The sequence below is a fragment of the Protomyctophum bolini genome (assembly GCF_963924005.1).
Source record: "Protomyctophum bolini genome assembly, chromosome: 11".
In the NCBI taxonomy this organism is placed as follows: Eukaryota; Metazoa; Chordata; class Actinopteri; order Myctophiformes; family Myctophidae; genus Protomyctophum; species Protomyctophum bolini.
This window is the reverse complement of record NC_137872.1, coordinates 21,152,020-21,167,118: the sequence shown is the minus strand read 5'-3', so window position 1 is coordinate 21,167,118 and position 15,099 is coordinate 21,152,020. Positions and strand designations below refer to the sequence as shown.

The following is a 15,099-nucleotide window of genomic DNA, read 5'->3' as shown; positions in this document are numbered from 1 at the left end:
GACACACCAAAGATCCAACATACGGGAACAACGGTCCGACATGCAGTGGAACATGTGCTGCGCTTGTTATTACGTGGCAGAGCCGCGGAGAAATTTGTTATTATGAGGCACTTTTTGGCTCATTTTGTTGCCCCCCCCCCCCCCTCGGCGTGTTGCCCTACACGCAGTGTGTATTGCACGTATACGTAGCAACGGCACTGTATAGAACTAGATTATCTTCATTATCTAGATTATCTTGGTGTTCTCAACATCTCAACATTGAATAAATTTGAATGGGATTTAACTTGTAATCAAAACTCCAGTAAACTTCAGTTGGGTCATAATTGTAAACACTGTACTCTGAGTATTGCAGCGGAAGATAATGATGAGCTGAATGGTTCTCATCTCCAACCTGACACAAACCTTCTGCTGAAGCCAGGAACCTGATTGAACTACTACATTACTTAACAGACCAATACTTGTTGACTTCCTGGATACAACCATTATTCTGTCAGAGCAGAGGCCAATGTCTTCACCACTTAATCTGACTGAAAACATAATCCCTCGCCTTCGGTGGTTCCGGTCTTCTGGCGGAGATAGGATAATAAACCGGCTCTTTTGAGATCTTAAACTTAGATTTAACAGGGGAAAAAAAGTACAGCCAAGTACAGCACACTGCGCACAAAGGGCCACAGATTTGCATAATCAGTTCAAACTGTGTTGTGTTGGTTGGTCTCTTCCAGCTGCACATATTTAAATGAGCTGATATGGTCTGGTATTGAATGTCATGATATTGTTGTTTATCGTTTGTTTTGCTATGGATTTGCAAGGTTTCTTTGCTTGCACATCAGTCATGAATTTGACTGCTGTCTATAGGCCTATACATACAATGAGTATAGACAGGTGTTATTACTGCACCGGCATGTCTCGCGCTATATTTTATTTATAGAGCACATTTTCAAAGACCAGGAGGCCAACCAAAGTGCTGTACAGGAAACATGACACAAGTAGTAAAACAAAATCAAAGCAACACAAAAAGTACACAGGTTAATTAGGTCAAACATTGAAAGCCAGGGAGAAGAAATGGGTTTTGAGTAAAGACTACTTAAAGGCCTCTAAGGAGGGAGCAGACTTAATATGAAGGGGCAGACAGTTCCAGAGTTTGGCCACTGAAAAGGCACGGTCACCTCTGGACCTGTAATTGGAATTGGGCACAGTCAGGAGCCGCTGGTCAGCTGACCTCAGGGCCCTGGATGGGGTGTAAGGGACCATGAGTGCCGATAAATACAGGGGGGCCAAACCGTTTAGGGATTTAAAAACAAATAATAGAATCTTAAAATCAATTCTAAATTTAACGGGAAGCCAGTGGAGGGAGGCAAGAACGGGAGTGATATGATCACGCCTCCTCGTACCAGTGAGTAGGCGCGCGGCGGCATTTTGGACAAGCTGCAGACGTCTGAGGGTGGACTGGTCCATGCCTACATATAGCGCATTGCAATAATCGAGCCGCGATGAGATAAAGGCGTGGATAACTCTCTGAAGGTCAGGTTGGGAAAGGTAGCCCTTGATCCTGGCCACTAGCCTAAGTTGATAGAAACTTGCTTTGACCACGGAGATAATCTGTTTATCAAATTTAAGGTTGTTGTCAAATAACACACCCAGATTTTTCACTGATGAGTGGATATTAGCACTGAGGGGTCCCAAGGTGGCAAGGGACGGGGCTGACTGTTGGCCAAAAATGATAACCTCCGTCTTACTTTCGTTGAGGGTGAGAAAGTTATTTAGCATCCAACTTTTGATGTCGGAGATGCAATCGAGGAGTGGCTGGAAGGGGTCTGTGAGCAGACTATTGGTGTTTAGAGGTAGATAGAGCTGCACATCATCCGCATAGAAATGAAAAGAGACATTATGCTTCTTGATTATGCTTCCTAGGGGCAGCATATATAATAAAAATGAAATGGGGCCTAAGATAGAGCCCTAATACAGGAACATACCTTCACAAAAAGGGCCTCCCTATTCGTGTTCAATCAGAATAAACTCCTTCCTACACCATTTGTCTAACCTGCAACGAATGCTGGAAATGGTGGTAATGAGTGGCATCGCTTCATCTAGCTGTGCCAAGAGGATGTGAACCCTCAAGTGACATCACAGTCCATGACAGGGAGGCAGGTACGATGGTTGCCATGGAGATTGTTGTGAAGCACATAATTATGAAAGAGTGACAAAAAATAAAATAATAATAACATTTAGGACTGAGGCTGATTCTAAAAACACCTTCAATCAGCTTTCAGCACCTTTTTGAGTGGTGCAACCACTCCAAGGAACAACAATGTCCGTGTTCATGTGACTATGTGACTATGTCCGTGTTAACCTATGTGACTATGAGTACCAGTAGGGGCGCTGTTGTGCCAGAAACAGAGAGAGAGATAGTGCTGCACTGTTGCCTGCTAATGAGAGAGAGAGAGAGAGAGAGAGAGAGAATGAGAGGGGGGGGGGTAGGTAGCCTACATTTCGGTGTACTCTGCAGGCCAAATGGTGCGTTCACACAGGCAGATGATACTGGAACAGAGACTGCATTTTTTTGCAACCCATTTTTTCACCCAGTGTCAATTATCTAATGTAATCCTGGGCGCTACATTTCCTCTGCCAACCTGGGCGGAACAGAGACCGTCATAACCCTTTCCAAGAAGGAAAGGATGTCCTGTTACAAGTGTGTGTGTGTGTGTGTGTGTGTGTGTGTGTGTGTGTGTGTGTGTGTGTGTGTGTGTGCGCGCGTGCGTGTGTGTGTGCGTGCGTGTGTGCGTGCATGCGTCCAAACAGAAAATTCCTATCTGATTGTATTAAACAATGTTAAACTCAACATGAGTGCGGAAAGCTTGAATTATTCTTTATATATCAGCAATGTTTTTGTTTCATAAACCATGCACCATAGACATGTTATGAGCTACTTTCTCCCATAAAATTACATGCAGGTGATTATTTTTCTTTTAAGTGTCAGGGTTTGGCTCAGTTTTCAATAACGCAACGTCCTGCTGCCTCCTGCATTATGTGCAATTTACAAACAGGTGGTATGCACAACGCAAGTATGCAGGGCCGTTGAGTGATTTACAACGAGCGCTTCCAAACTCCAACATTCCATGCTGCTAATTTTTTTTCCACTCAGTCTATCTATAGATGAGGTGGTTCTCACGTCTGTCCAGTGTCCACGTTCTATTGTTGGGAAGGCTTTCGCAGGAAATAGCAGATGGACAAGCGAAAGCATTCCCCCACAATAAGTGTTAATGAGCAGTGGGAGGGGAGAAACCGCAGGCTGCCTGATTGTCCAGACAGACAGTCCAGGACAGCAGAGCTGGTAGAGTTGTCTCGTGACTCTCAGACACGCCAAGCTGCACCTCAACATGGAACCCAACCTCTTCAGCATTTATCCTCTCCAGTAGACACACACCAACAGATCAAGGTAAATAATTATGACATATTCAGTTAATGTGGTGGGAAGTAACCAGGTACATTTACTCAAGTACTGTACTTGAGTACACATTTTAGGCACTTTTAGTACTTTTCAACAAGGCAAAGAAAATATAGTTTTACTCCGCTTTAATTAATTGAAAACTTTAGTTATAGTTACTTTGTAGATTTTGGCAATCAATCAATGTTTTAATATTGCCAAAGCTTGTAGATCGGCTATTGTCACTATATTGTCACTTAACATTTGTTTTAAAATTTCTTCGATTTTTCTTTTATTTCTTCATGAAATTACTGAAAAACATAATTGAATTTGTTTTGAATTCTTGAAAAAGTTTTCATTTTTGCGAATGTTTTCTGAAAATGGTTAATAATTAAAAACAACGAAGTGACCCATAACAGTGATCATAACAGTGATTTAATCGAATATTACTAAAATACAATGGGGCAGTTGCAGCCCTAATGTCCTTTTTCTCCGTGCTTTGAACCCCAGAGACCATCATGTCGCTGGAAGATCACGGCAACCACTCGGACAACGACACGGACTGGTACCACCACGACTGCACCTTCCACCTGAACAAGGACGCGCGGCGCATCACACTCTTCCTCCTCTACCTGGTGGTGTTCGTGGTGGGCCTGCTGGAGAACGCCCTGGTGGTCTGGGTCAACTGGCGCCGGCGCCACACTGCCAGCGGCGTCCTCTTCTGCGTCATCAACGTGAGCCTGTCGGACCTCATGATGATCCTGGTCCTGCCCTTCTTCATGATGGAGGTGACTGTGGGCGACGTGTGGCTCTGGGGACACTTCCTCTGCAAGGTTATTGCTTTTTATTTTTTAAGCATTTTTCAATCATTTTATAGATCGTTTCGAAATTGAAATGTATACATTTAAGAACGTCTGCTAAATGCCTACGGCCAGGTGTGATCGAAATTGTCTTTTTCTTTTCCTCTGCAAAAGGTCACCAACCTCATCTACATGCTGAACTTCTACAGCAGCTCCTTCTTCCTGGCCCTGATGACGCTGGAGCGCTACCTGTCTCTGTCCCGGCCCTCCGCTGTCTGCTTCCCGGCGGCCGACCGCCGGCGCCGCTGGCTGCTGTGCGGCGGCCTGTGGCTCACGTCCTTCCTGCTGGCGCTGCTGGAGAACGTGCACGTGGACCTGGTGGAGTGGGACGAGCCGGGCTGCTACCTGATCCCTGAGCACGGCCTGACCTCAGCCTGGTTCGAGCTATTCTTCTTCCTCAACCTGGCGTGCCAGTTCCTGGGCCCCGCCGCCGTCATCGTCACCTTCAACGTCCTCATTGCCCGCGCCATTCGCTCGGCGCCGCAGGGTGCGCGGCCACCGCAGCGAGAGACGCGGCTGGTGCACGTCTACTCGCTGGTGTTCGTGGCGTGCTGGCTGCCGTACCACCTGGTGGTGACGCTGCTGATGACGTCCTACATCAACCCGAGGTTGGACCACTACAGCTGCCTGACCATGGACGCGCTCTTCTTCCTGTACGGCCTGACGCAGAACCTGTCGCTCTTCCACTGCGTGGCCAACCCTGTCCTCTACAACTTCCTGAGCAAGGACTTCCGCAGCGACCTGGTCAGCGTCGTGGCGAGCTACATACCCAGGGAGGCTCAGGCGGGGACGGCGGCGGGGTCGCCACCTGACGCGGCGGGGAAAGGGGGCGGGAAGCCTGCAAGCGACGTGAGCACCAGCCATTCAGATGTTGGATCTTAACCCATTCGGGAGTCCCTCAGAGCTCTATGCTAGTGTCTTTTCGGTTTTCCGTAATTGTGCAGGGGAAAGCTTTCGCTTAAAATAGCAGATCCACAAGCTCACAACATGTGTTGCAAGCTTGTCGATCGGCTATTTTCAGTGACACGGATGCTGGGGTCTACGTGGATGCTGGGGTCTACGTGGATGCTGGGGTCTACGTGGATGCTGGGGTCTACGTGGATGCTGGGGTCTACGTGGATGCTGGGGTCTACGTGGATGCTGGGGTCTACGTGGATGCTGGGGTCTACGTGGATGCTGGGGTCTACGTGGATGCTGGGGTCTACGTGGATGCTGGGGTCTACGTGGATGCTGGGGTCTACGTGGATGCTGGGGTCTACGTGGATGCTGGGGTCTACGTGGATGCTGGGGTCTACGTGGATGCTGGGGTCTACGTGGATGCTGGGGTCTACGTGGATGCTGGGGTCTACGTGGATGCTGGGGTCTACGTGGATGCTGGGGTCTACGTGGATGCTGGGGTCTACGTGGATGCTGGGGTCTACGTGGATGCTGGGGTCTACGTGGATGCTGGGGTCTACGTGGATGCTGGGGTCTACGTGGATGCTGGGGTCTACGTGGATGCTGGGGTCTACGTGGATGCTGGGGTCTACGTGGATGCTGGGGTCTACGTGGATGCTGGGGTCTACGTGGATGCTGGGGTCTACGTGGATGCTGGGGTCTACGTGGATGCTGGGGTCTACGTGGATGCTGGGGTCTACGTGGATGCTGGGGTCTACGTGGATGCTGGGGTCTACGTGGATGCTGGGGTCTACGTGGATGCTGGGGTCTACGTGGATGCTGGGGTCTACGTGGATGCTGGGGTCTACGTGGATGCTGGGGTCTACGTGGATGCTGGGGTCTACGTGGATGCTGGGGTCTACGTGGATGCTGGGGTCTACGTGGATGCTGGGGTCTACGTGGATGCTGGGGTCTACGTGGATGCTGGGGTCTACGTGGATGCTGGGGTCTACGTGGATGCTGGGGTCTACGTGGATGCTGGGGTCTACGTGGATGCTGGGGTCTACGTGGATGCTGGGGTCTACGTGGATGCTGGGGTCTACGTGGATGCTGGGGTCTACGTGGATGCTGGGGTCTACGTGGATGCTGGGGTCTACGTGGATGCTGGGGTCTACGTGGATGCTGGGGTCTACGTGGATGCTGGGGTCTACGTGGATGCTGGGGTCTACGTGGATGCTGGGGTCTACGTGGATGCTGGGGTCTACGTGGATGCTGGGGTCTACGTGGATGCTGGGGTCTACGTGGATGCTGGGGTCTACGTGGATGCTGGGGTCTACGTGGATGCTGGGGTCTACGTGGATGCTGGGGTCTACGTGGATGCTGGGGTCTACGTGGATGCTGGGGTCTACGTGGATGCTGGGGTCTACGTGGATGCTGGGGTCTACGTGGATGCTGGGGTCTACGTGGATGCTGGGGTCTACGTGGATGCTGGGGTCTACGTGGATGCTGGGGTCTACGTGGATGCTGGGGTCTACGTGGATGCTGGGGTCTACGTGGCTAAAGGGATATTTCACTTGCATAAATGTGGGTCATTTTTACCGTGTACTCAGGCTTTTGTTAACAACCGGGACAGTTTTTAAGTTGCTCGATTCAGCATTTAGATATTTGATATTCATTTTATCAGACACGTCCCCAATCATCTTTTTTAAAGTGAAATATTCCTTTAAGCAGTTATCCTTCCAGGATTACACTATGACAAACAAAAAAGTGAAATATATCTTTAAGAAAGCTGGTGATTTATTGTTAGAATATAGCCTTCTATCATATCTACGCAGGAGATACAGTTCCAAAATCTTTCTCTTTAAGATGATAAGAAGACCCGTGGGAAAATGAAGTTTAATTCTACATGTGGTAATCTGAAATGCAGTTTGCAGAGGCATACAGTATACATTCTACGGTCTTCTTTCACAGACTCATGCTGTTGTTTGTTATGTAAGAACGATGGGCACCTTCCACTCCATCACTATACACTTCCTGCTTTTCTTTTTACCTAAAGGACCACTTCACCCATTTTATACTACTTTTATAACCAGAACGACACCTGAAGACACATGCCATAAAAAACACCAAAAAAAGCTGATCTACAAGGTCAAAACATGTCGTGTCGTGACTCTTGTGAGCTTGTAATTTTCCTATTTCTATTTTTTTTTTTTTTTTTTTTTTGCAATTTAAATAATTAAACATTATTAAAATGTGTAAGTTCTGGGTTCTCAGAAGTTCAGAGCTAAGGCTTAGAAGAACAAGGTCCAAATTAGGTTCTGATAATCTTATCTGAAACCGAGCCTGTATAGCGCTGTGTGGAAACAAAATGTTTGCTTAGTTCTAGTAGTAGGAAAAGAGGCTACAACAATTTGCCGTAGTTGCATTTCACTATCTGGCTTCTTGTTGCTTTGTGAGGAAGTCCAGGCGGATCCTGTGACTTCCATTTCATCGTGCCAGGCTTCACTTCCAACAATGTGGACTGGCTGATAAGAAGAGGACAAGAGTTCAGGATTCTGTCCACACCTGGGCTTAGAGAGGTCAAAGGTCACAAAGCTCTGGAAGTGAGATGTGCAAAATAAAGGCCTTTTCAGATGGGGAGCGACTGACTGACGTGCCTAGTGACTCATTTTCAATGAGAGGCATGCGTTTATTTTGGACGCGCAGAGAAGTTGAGGGGTGATTACGCAAGCGCATTTTCAAGGGGGAAATTGTTGCGTGCATGCTTGTTTTGTGCACACGCCCACGGGCGACTATAGACCTGGATTGTGGTGAGCTTTTTATCATGCTACGCATCCCACGCCCCTCATGAGCAGACCTGTTGCGACAACGCCTGGAAGGGCATCCGGAATACTGCTAATTCATCACTGAGCTTCTGAGGAATTGAATGTTGTTTAAAAAATTACGAGAGGTTCGGGATCATGGGACACTAATACCAGGAATGTCATCATTTTAACCACATGGAACCAAAATGGATCCTAACGGGTCCATTTGGTTCCATTTGTGTACACTCTCAGGCAGCGTTAAACACCCCCCCGTAAGGGGCCAATTGGAACCCCCTCAAGGAACCATGAGGACTCCTGGACCACAAGAGTGTTTCTAGTGAGCCAACATGCACAATATCACCCCCCTGTTTGACCAGAATTAATCCGTCAATATTTCAAAGGAAAAGAGGGCACTGTTTTTCCTTAATCTTTTGACGATGGGTTCTCAGATTGGACCAGAATAAACAGAGCCTTAATTAGCATCATTATTGGTAACACCTGCTGTGAAGGAAGTGAGGCCTATACTGTACATTCTTTCCAATATGGCTGCTGTGCTGTTCAGCTGGGACCCTGGGGCAGACACGTACGCACTGCTTTTTATTCTAGAACTACAAACAAGATTAGATTTGTTGGGAAGGCTAACATTTATTATACTTTGTTTTATTATAACTTGTTTAAAAATGAAATGGTTAAATAAATACATAAAAAGGCATTATGTATAACAAATAATTACATCATAATTCCAAATTGTAATTAGATACATACATACAGATGTAGGCCTACTGTTACTATTGCTGCTGTGCTGTGTCTCTGCTATAACAAATCTATACACGTGTTATACACATGGCTATTCTAATGTGCTCTTTTTCCTCTCTGCCCTTATTATGTTATGCTGATGTAGATACTGCTGAATCATATTTGTTTATGTTTTATTTTGATATTACTATTGTCATTATTTTTGTAGAACACTAGGCCTACGTTGTGAACCACACACACAATTGCATTTCGCTATACTTGTATACTAGTGACAAATAAACAGTCTTGATTCGTCTTGATTGTTCTGTACCAACAGTACCATATAGTACCACCCTGCCCTCAATTTCATGAAATTACTATCTCTACAAATGGGTGCCACATTCAATATTTAATATTTATTCTACTAGTTCCTGACATCAATTTAATTAGGATGGTCTAGAGTGGCTTGTCCATTACACGCCATTGACACACCTAAAAGTAAACAAGAAATTATGACATAGTCATTTTTTAAAGGAATGGTTTTTGGTCATACAAGGTTTCCACCTGACAGCAATATATGGTTCTGTATCAGTATCAGTCAGTTTGAGCAGATTCCATTCCCAATCGGCTACTATGACTGCATGCCTATATGAATTCCACCGGCCTGGTATACAACCTGGCCTGGCGGGGATATGCGGCCTGGCCGCTCAGCGCACACAGCAAATTAGTTGTCTCTGTTGCGCACCGAAAAGGGGTTGAAAATGTCAAACTGTCGTGATTCTGTCATGATTGTAACAGCTCACTTCCCAGTTAGATCAATGTTTAAACAAGGATAAGATGATGAAGTTGTAGGCATACAGTATACAGGCTGCTGCTATATTATTATCACAACATGCAGTTATACCATGGCATGGTGTTATGAACAAGGATAGGATGATAAACATATTTTTGGACCACAGTTCTTATATGAGACGAGTCATGGCTCAAAACAAAGTCAGACAGTGTTTTAATTAAGCTACTCCAACCTCTAAATGTACTTTCTTTTTTTAACAGTGGGAATATAGCCCATTCTCCAAACCATCATATATCGCATGATTCTAATCGCTCCTCACACACAGACACAGGCTGTCGGTAGTGTTGACAGGCTTGGCAGGTATAAAGAAGTCGTTACGCCACTTTTTAGCTGCGCTCCACTGTTGCTCAAATTAGTGCCCCTAAAGAATTCTGAGGCAACATGGCTGGAGACGAGCCAATCAGAACTACTCGATCAACCTCCAAAAACCAGGCAAGCAACTGTGGGGAAAGAATGATCAAATTTTTGCTGGAAATAAGCGGACTTGGCAACCCTGGAATCGAGTCTGGCTTATGCCAGGCTAGGAATCGACTAGGTCGTGACTCGTGGTCGCGTACATTTCTTGGTCATTCTTTAACCAGCCGCTTTCCAAGCAGCTGGTAAAAAGTAAGTAAGCCTTGCCGGGCCATGAGGCCCCAATGCCCCATAGGGCCTATCTCCTGTTTCTGTATAGCGTGAGGCAGCTTGATGTACAAGTACAATCCATGGCTGGACATGATAGTCCAGCTATCGCAGGGATTTACCCCCAACCCAACCCTTGATGCTGAGTGCCAAGCAGGGAGGTATTGGGTCCCATTTTTTATCAGTCTTTGGTATGACCCTGCCGGAGATCGAACCTCGACCTCCCATTCTCAGGGTGGACACTCTAACCACAAGGCCACTGAGCTGGTAACACACGCCTACTTTTGTATATTTCATTCCTGACGAAGACCCGACCGAAGGGGTCAAAACGTTGTTACATAAAAGCTTAATTGGAGGCGGCGCTCAAGACCGGTGTGCAAACGTCTTCTCTTTTCACATTTTATAACTTGAAATGGGACATTCTGCATGAGTACTTTTACTTTTGGTACTTTACGTAGCTTTCCTCAAGTTGTATTGATACTTTCACTTACTATAAGTAAAACAATTGAGTAGGCTACTTTTTCCACCACTGAGCATATTATTTAGCTGATCAGTCAAGCATGACGTGAAGGCAAAATAAAGGGCCCCAGTGTAGTAGGGTAGGTGACCTATTGAAATCAGTGACTTCATTCCGTTTTCATACCAAGAACAATCTGATCTAGTGCCCTTAAAATTGTTCCCCCACACGACGAACCATCTGGATGGGATTTCTACTCTACTCCTTGGTGGTGGCTGAAGTTGAGAGCAGTGACGATAGGTGGACGATGAGATAACAGGCCCCAGTTGGCACGGATACGCACAAGTAGGCTATAATGTAGCTCTGATCCATAGCTCTAAAATGCAACGCACTAGAGCTATGGATCAGAGCTAGCTATAATGTGGCTAATTGGCTATATTAAAATATATATTATGGCTATTTTTGAAGAAGAAAATAAATCTTTAGTGTTTAACCCATTCAGGCCTGACGTCGAAATAAAAAAAACTTTCTGAAAGATATACCTATTCAAAGATTTGTGCCGTATTTTTACGATTTTTCAAAAATAGCAGACCTACAAGTTCTACAAGCTATGAGCTTATATACAAGTTAGAAAAAAAAGAAATCTTGATGAAAAACAAAAACAGGTATGTTTAAAGAACATTGGTAGTAAAAGTATATCCATAAAAAAGAGGGATGTCATTAAGGGAGGTGGTCAAATGGAGTTGTTTTGGAGTTGTTTTGTAAAAACTGTAAAAACTGTTAAATGCCCGGATGCAAACTGTAACCCAGATGAAACCATAGAGAACCTGCTAGTGGACTGTCAGAGGTCTAGAGATGTATGGGAGAAAATACCACAGATCGGTTTTTAACATTAACATTAATGTTATACTTATAATGCAGTATTGTATGGAGTCTTTGATGAAAAACATGTCTATGGAACAAGACTTTTATTGGGCTGTGGTTTGCACTGTGGTCAATAAGATCTGGAACACCAGGAGTGATCAGGAGGGCCATCTCTGGAGAGGTGGTCTTCATACAAATAGTAACTGAACTGAAAAGACAGAGAACCCTGGACTCAAGACAGAAAAACTGATACCAACACTCTGTGTGTGTATTGCAATTCCTTACTACTGTACTGCCAAACTCAATGTAATATGAGTGCCATGAACAATAATATTGTAGGATATATTCCTCAGGTACCCACACTTTCTCTCCATAATAAGGACACACGCTCTTACACCAAATGGTAGGGCTGTAACGATTACAAATATAATTTATGATTAATTGTCACACATAATTGGGTGCTTGGACATGTATGAACTCACGCATCACTATGTCCTACACCAGGGGTGCCCATAAGGTAGATTGTGATCTACCAGTAGATCACAAAGGCTGTGCAGGTGGATCACATGGGATGCCCCTAAATGTATATAATCTATCACTTGAATTAAGGTGACTTGATTGATTGACATAAAAATGGCCTGTCAGCTCAAATGTTGCACACAAACGTCGGTAGCAAAGTTATACCAAAAAAACAACCAATTACATTTTCACTTTACATGTAACATCAGCGCCACTATTCCAAAGGTACTTTTTTCAACATTATTTTCAGCAATGAGATAACATTCTTTTTGGTGGGTAGATCTCTTTTAGCTGGGCATTTTGAAAGTAGCTCTCAAGTCAAAAAAGTGTGGGCACCCCTGTCCTACACATACAAGACAAAGGAAGTGTCCCTCTCTCACAGAGAGAGAGAGAGAGAGAGAGAGAGAAGGATGAGGCTACATGCTTGGCAGGACTTAAGAAAAGGCCTACATTGACAGAGGTGTTGACAGTGACACAAGCCAGCGTCATATGAACCAACCAGAGAGAGAGCAAGAAAAGAAAGAAATAATTATGGCCATGGCGGGCCATGAGGAATTGACCAGTACATAGAGATAAGTTTTGCAGTCAAGCCAGTCATTAAACAATAGCCGTCACAACACACAATCTTCAACACACCCACAACACAGCAGCCGCACACTTAGTAACACTAACTAACTATCTACTAACTGTAGTGTAGATGAACATCAGTCTTCATTTTGAAATGAAGCCCAAAACCTCTAGCTTGAACTTAAAAGGCTAATTGAAGTGGCCAAGATCCACATGATAATACTATTCTCTGTTACAACAACTCAGTTTGTTCAGTGGCAAACACAACACAACACAGACTGCAGCATCCACCCAATCCCAGAGCAGACACAACACAGACTGCAGCATCCACCCAATCCCAGAGCAGACACAACACAGACTGCAGCATCCACCCAATCCCAGAGCAGACACAACACAGACTGCAGCATCCACCCAATCCCAGAGCAGACACAACACAGACTGCAGCGTCCAATCCCAGAGCAGAAACACAACACAACACAGACTGCAGCATCCAATCCCAGAGACACAAACAGTCACTGACTGAACATGTTTCATTAATTGCCACCCAATCATTGCGTCCTAAAATCACAGCAACAGCTTGAAGTGTACACACAGCTTAATTTGCTTACAACACAAGCAGCAGCAGCAGCAGCAAAGATGGGGAAAAGGGTTCGTACCTTGAGCTGTCTTCTACTTCAGTTGTAGAAGAAGGGATGGCGGCCAGCAGGGTCAAAGTTTGGAACCCACCAGCAGTCCTCTTTTAGTTGGTCCTCAGATGAGCCCTCCAGCGGGGTCTCCAGTCCTCTCCATCCTCCATACATCCCGACTGTGGCGACTGTGGCTCAGGAGGTAGAGCAGGTCCTTGGGCCAAATTGCTCCAGATGTGCAGGTTGGTACCTTGCATGGCTTCCGCCGCAATCAGTGTATGAATGTGTGTGTATGTGTGTGTGTGTGTGTGTGTGTGTGTGTGTGTGTGAATGTAGTGCATATGTAAAGCGCCTTGGATAAAGGCGCTATATAAATGGCACCGTTTACCATTTAATCCCAGTGTCAATGGCACCGACCAGCCTCATTCTCCTCCTCCTGGAGGCCATCTTCTCTCACCCACCCTCGGTATCACTCCATACAGATGCATGTTGGTAACGTGTTCATCCTGGTTGATGTTTAGCACTGCACGTAGCATTCTGGTGTAGCACAGTGGGGCCAGGGACGGTAGAGCAGGCTTCAGGGTCCAGCATTCACAGCTATATAGGAGAGCGGACATCATGAATGGTAAATGGTGCATTTATATAGCGCCTTTATCCAAGGCGCCTTACATAGATTGTGCATTACATTCACCCATTTACACATACATTCATACACAGATGGCGGCGGAAACCATGCAAGGCACCAACCTGCACATCAGGAGCCATTAGGGGTTCATAAATCATAAATAATAATAACTTGAATTTATATAGCACCTTAAAAAACACACTTTACATCAACAAAAACATGCTATTTTTTTCATGAATATACTATAGTACAGTATTCTTTTTTTTACATTGTATGGTTTTATTACTGTAAATTGTTTGACATTGACTTGATAATAATAATTATAGTTGAATCTACTTGTTCAGTTATTGTTATTTTAGTATTTAAAAAGAAACATTGGCACATATAGCTTGTAGAAATGCCTATTCTCATACTTTAGTGTGACAGTCTTGTATGAAGAAGTATAGGGCATTAAGCCATTTTGGGGCGTTATACTTTAAAATAGCAGATCTACAAGCTCATAGCGCGCTATAAACTTGTAGGTCTGCTATTTTTGAAAAAAATAGTGAAAATTTGCCTCAAATCTTTGAATATATATTCTTTCAGAGTTTCAGTTCAAATCTTTGCTTCTGGGGGGTCCCTGGAACAACATATTTTCAATGGGGGTCGTGGCATATTACATATCATTTTTGGGGTACTTGACATGAAATATTGAGAACCACTGATAAAAATATATTTTTTAAATTTCAGGCCTAAATGGGGGATGATATTTCTGCTTAACAGCAAACAAACACAATAGTATTCACTTCACAGGCACAGCACACAAACAATGCTTTATATCCTGACTAGTTCTTTCATTTTACTTTTTGTAAATATAATTAGTGACATGACATTACACACAAACAAACAATTCACCTCTATTAACCATGAATGCTAAAGCAGCTAATTAACTGTAGGTAGTAGCTAGGTAAGCTAACGCACCTGGTCTCTTGGGGAATCGATGGACTCCCTTTTTTTCCAAGGACAATAATTAAACTTCTCCTCCTGCTGTCACCGTCATGTCTCTGGGCAGTTTCCACTCCCTGACAACACTGACAACTCTCCTCATCTTCCATGAGGTGGAAGTTGGTACGTTTAAACTTGTTTATTTCACTGTTTTACTAACAATAACAAACACGAAGGAGTTTGAGTCAAACAAACACTCGTCAGTTTAGAGAAGGTGTGTGTGTGTGTGTGTGTGTGTGTGTGTGTGGGGGGGGGGGCGGGGGGGGGGGGGGGGGGGAGGGGGC

The 15,099-nt window shown here is 45.0% G+C and overlaps 1 protein-coding gene across 1 annotated transcript; it reads left to right on the top strand.

Moving 5' to 3' along the window:
- The first annotated feature begins 3,312 nt into the window (after positions 1-3,312).
- On the top strand, positions 3,313-5,320 carry LOC308323975 (G-protein coupled receptor 182-like). Its single transcript, XM_080775867.1, has 3 exons — positions 3,313-3,436; positions 3,935-4,257; positions 4,399-5,320. Exons 2-3 carry the CDS (start codon positions 3,943-3,945, stop codon positions 5,164-5,166), a joined length of 1,083 nt encoding a protein of 360 aa, XP_080631993.1. The 5' UTR covers positions 3,313-3,436; positions 3,935-3,942; the 3' UTR covers positions 5,167-5,320.
- The last annotated feature ends 9,779 nt before the right edge of the window (positions 5,321-15,099 follow it).

Bases quoted from the DNA above. Each gene is read 5' to 3' on its own strand.
- LOC308323975 (XM_080775867.1), top strand. From the start codon at position 3,943: ATGTCGCTGGAAGATCACGGCAACCACTCGGACAACGACACGGACTGG. The intron at 4,258-4,398 runs GTTATTGCTTTT...CCTCTGCAAAAG, and splicing joins GGGGACACTTCCTCTGCAAG to GTCACCAACCTCATCTACAT.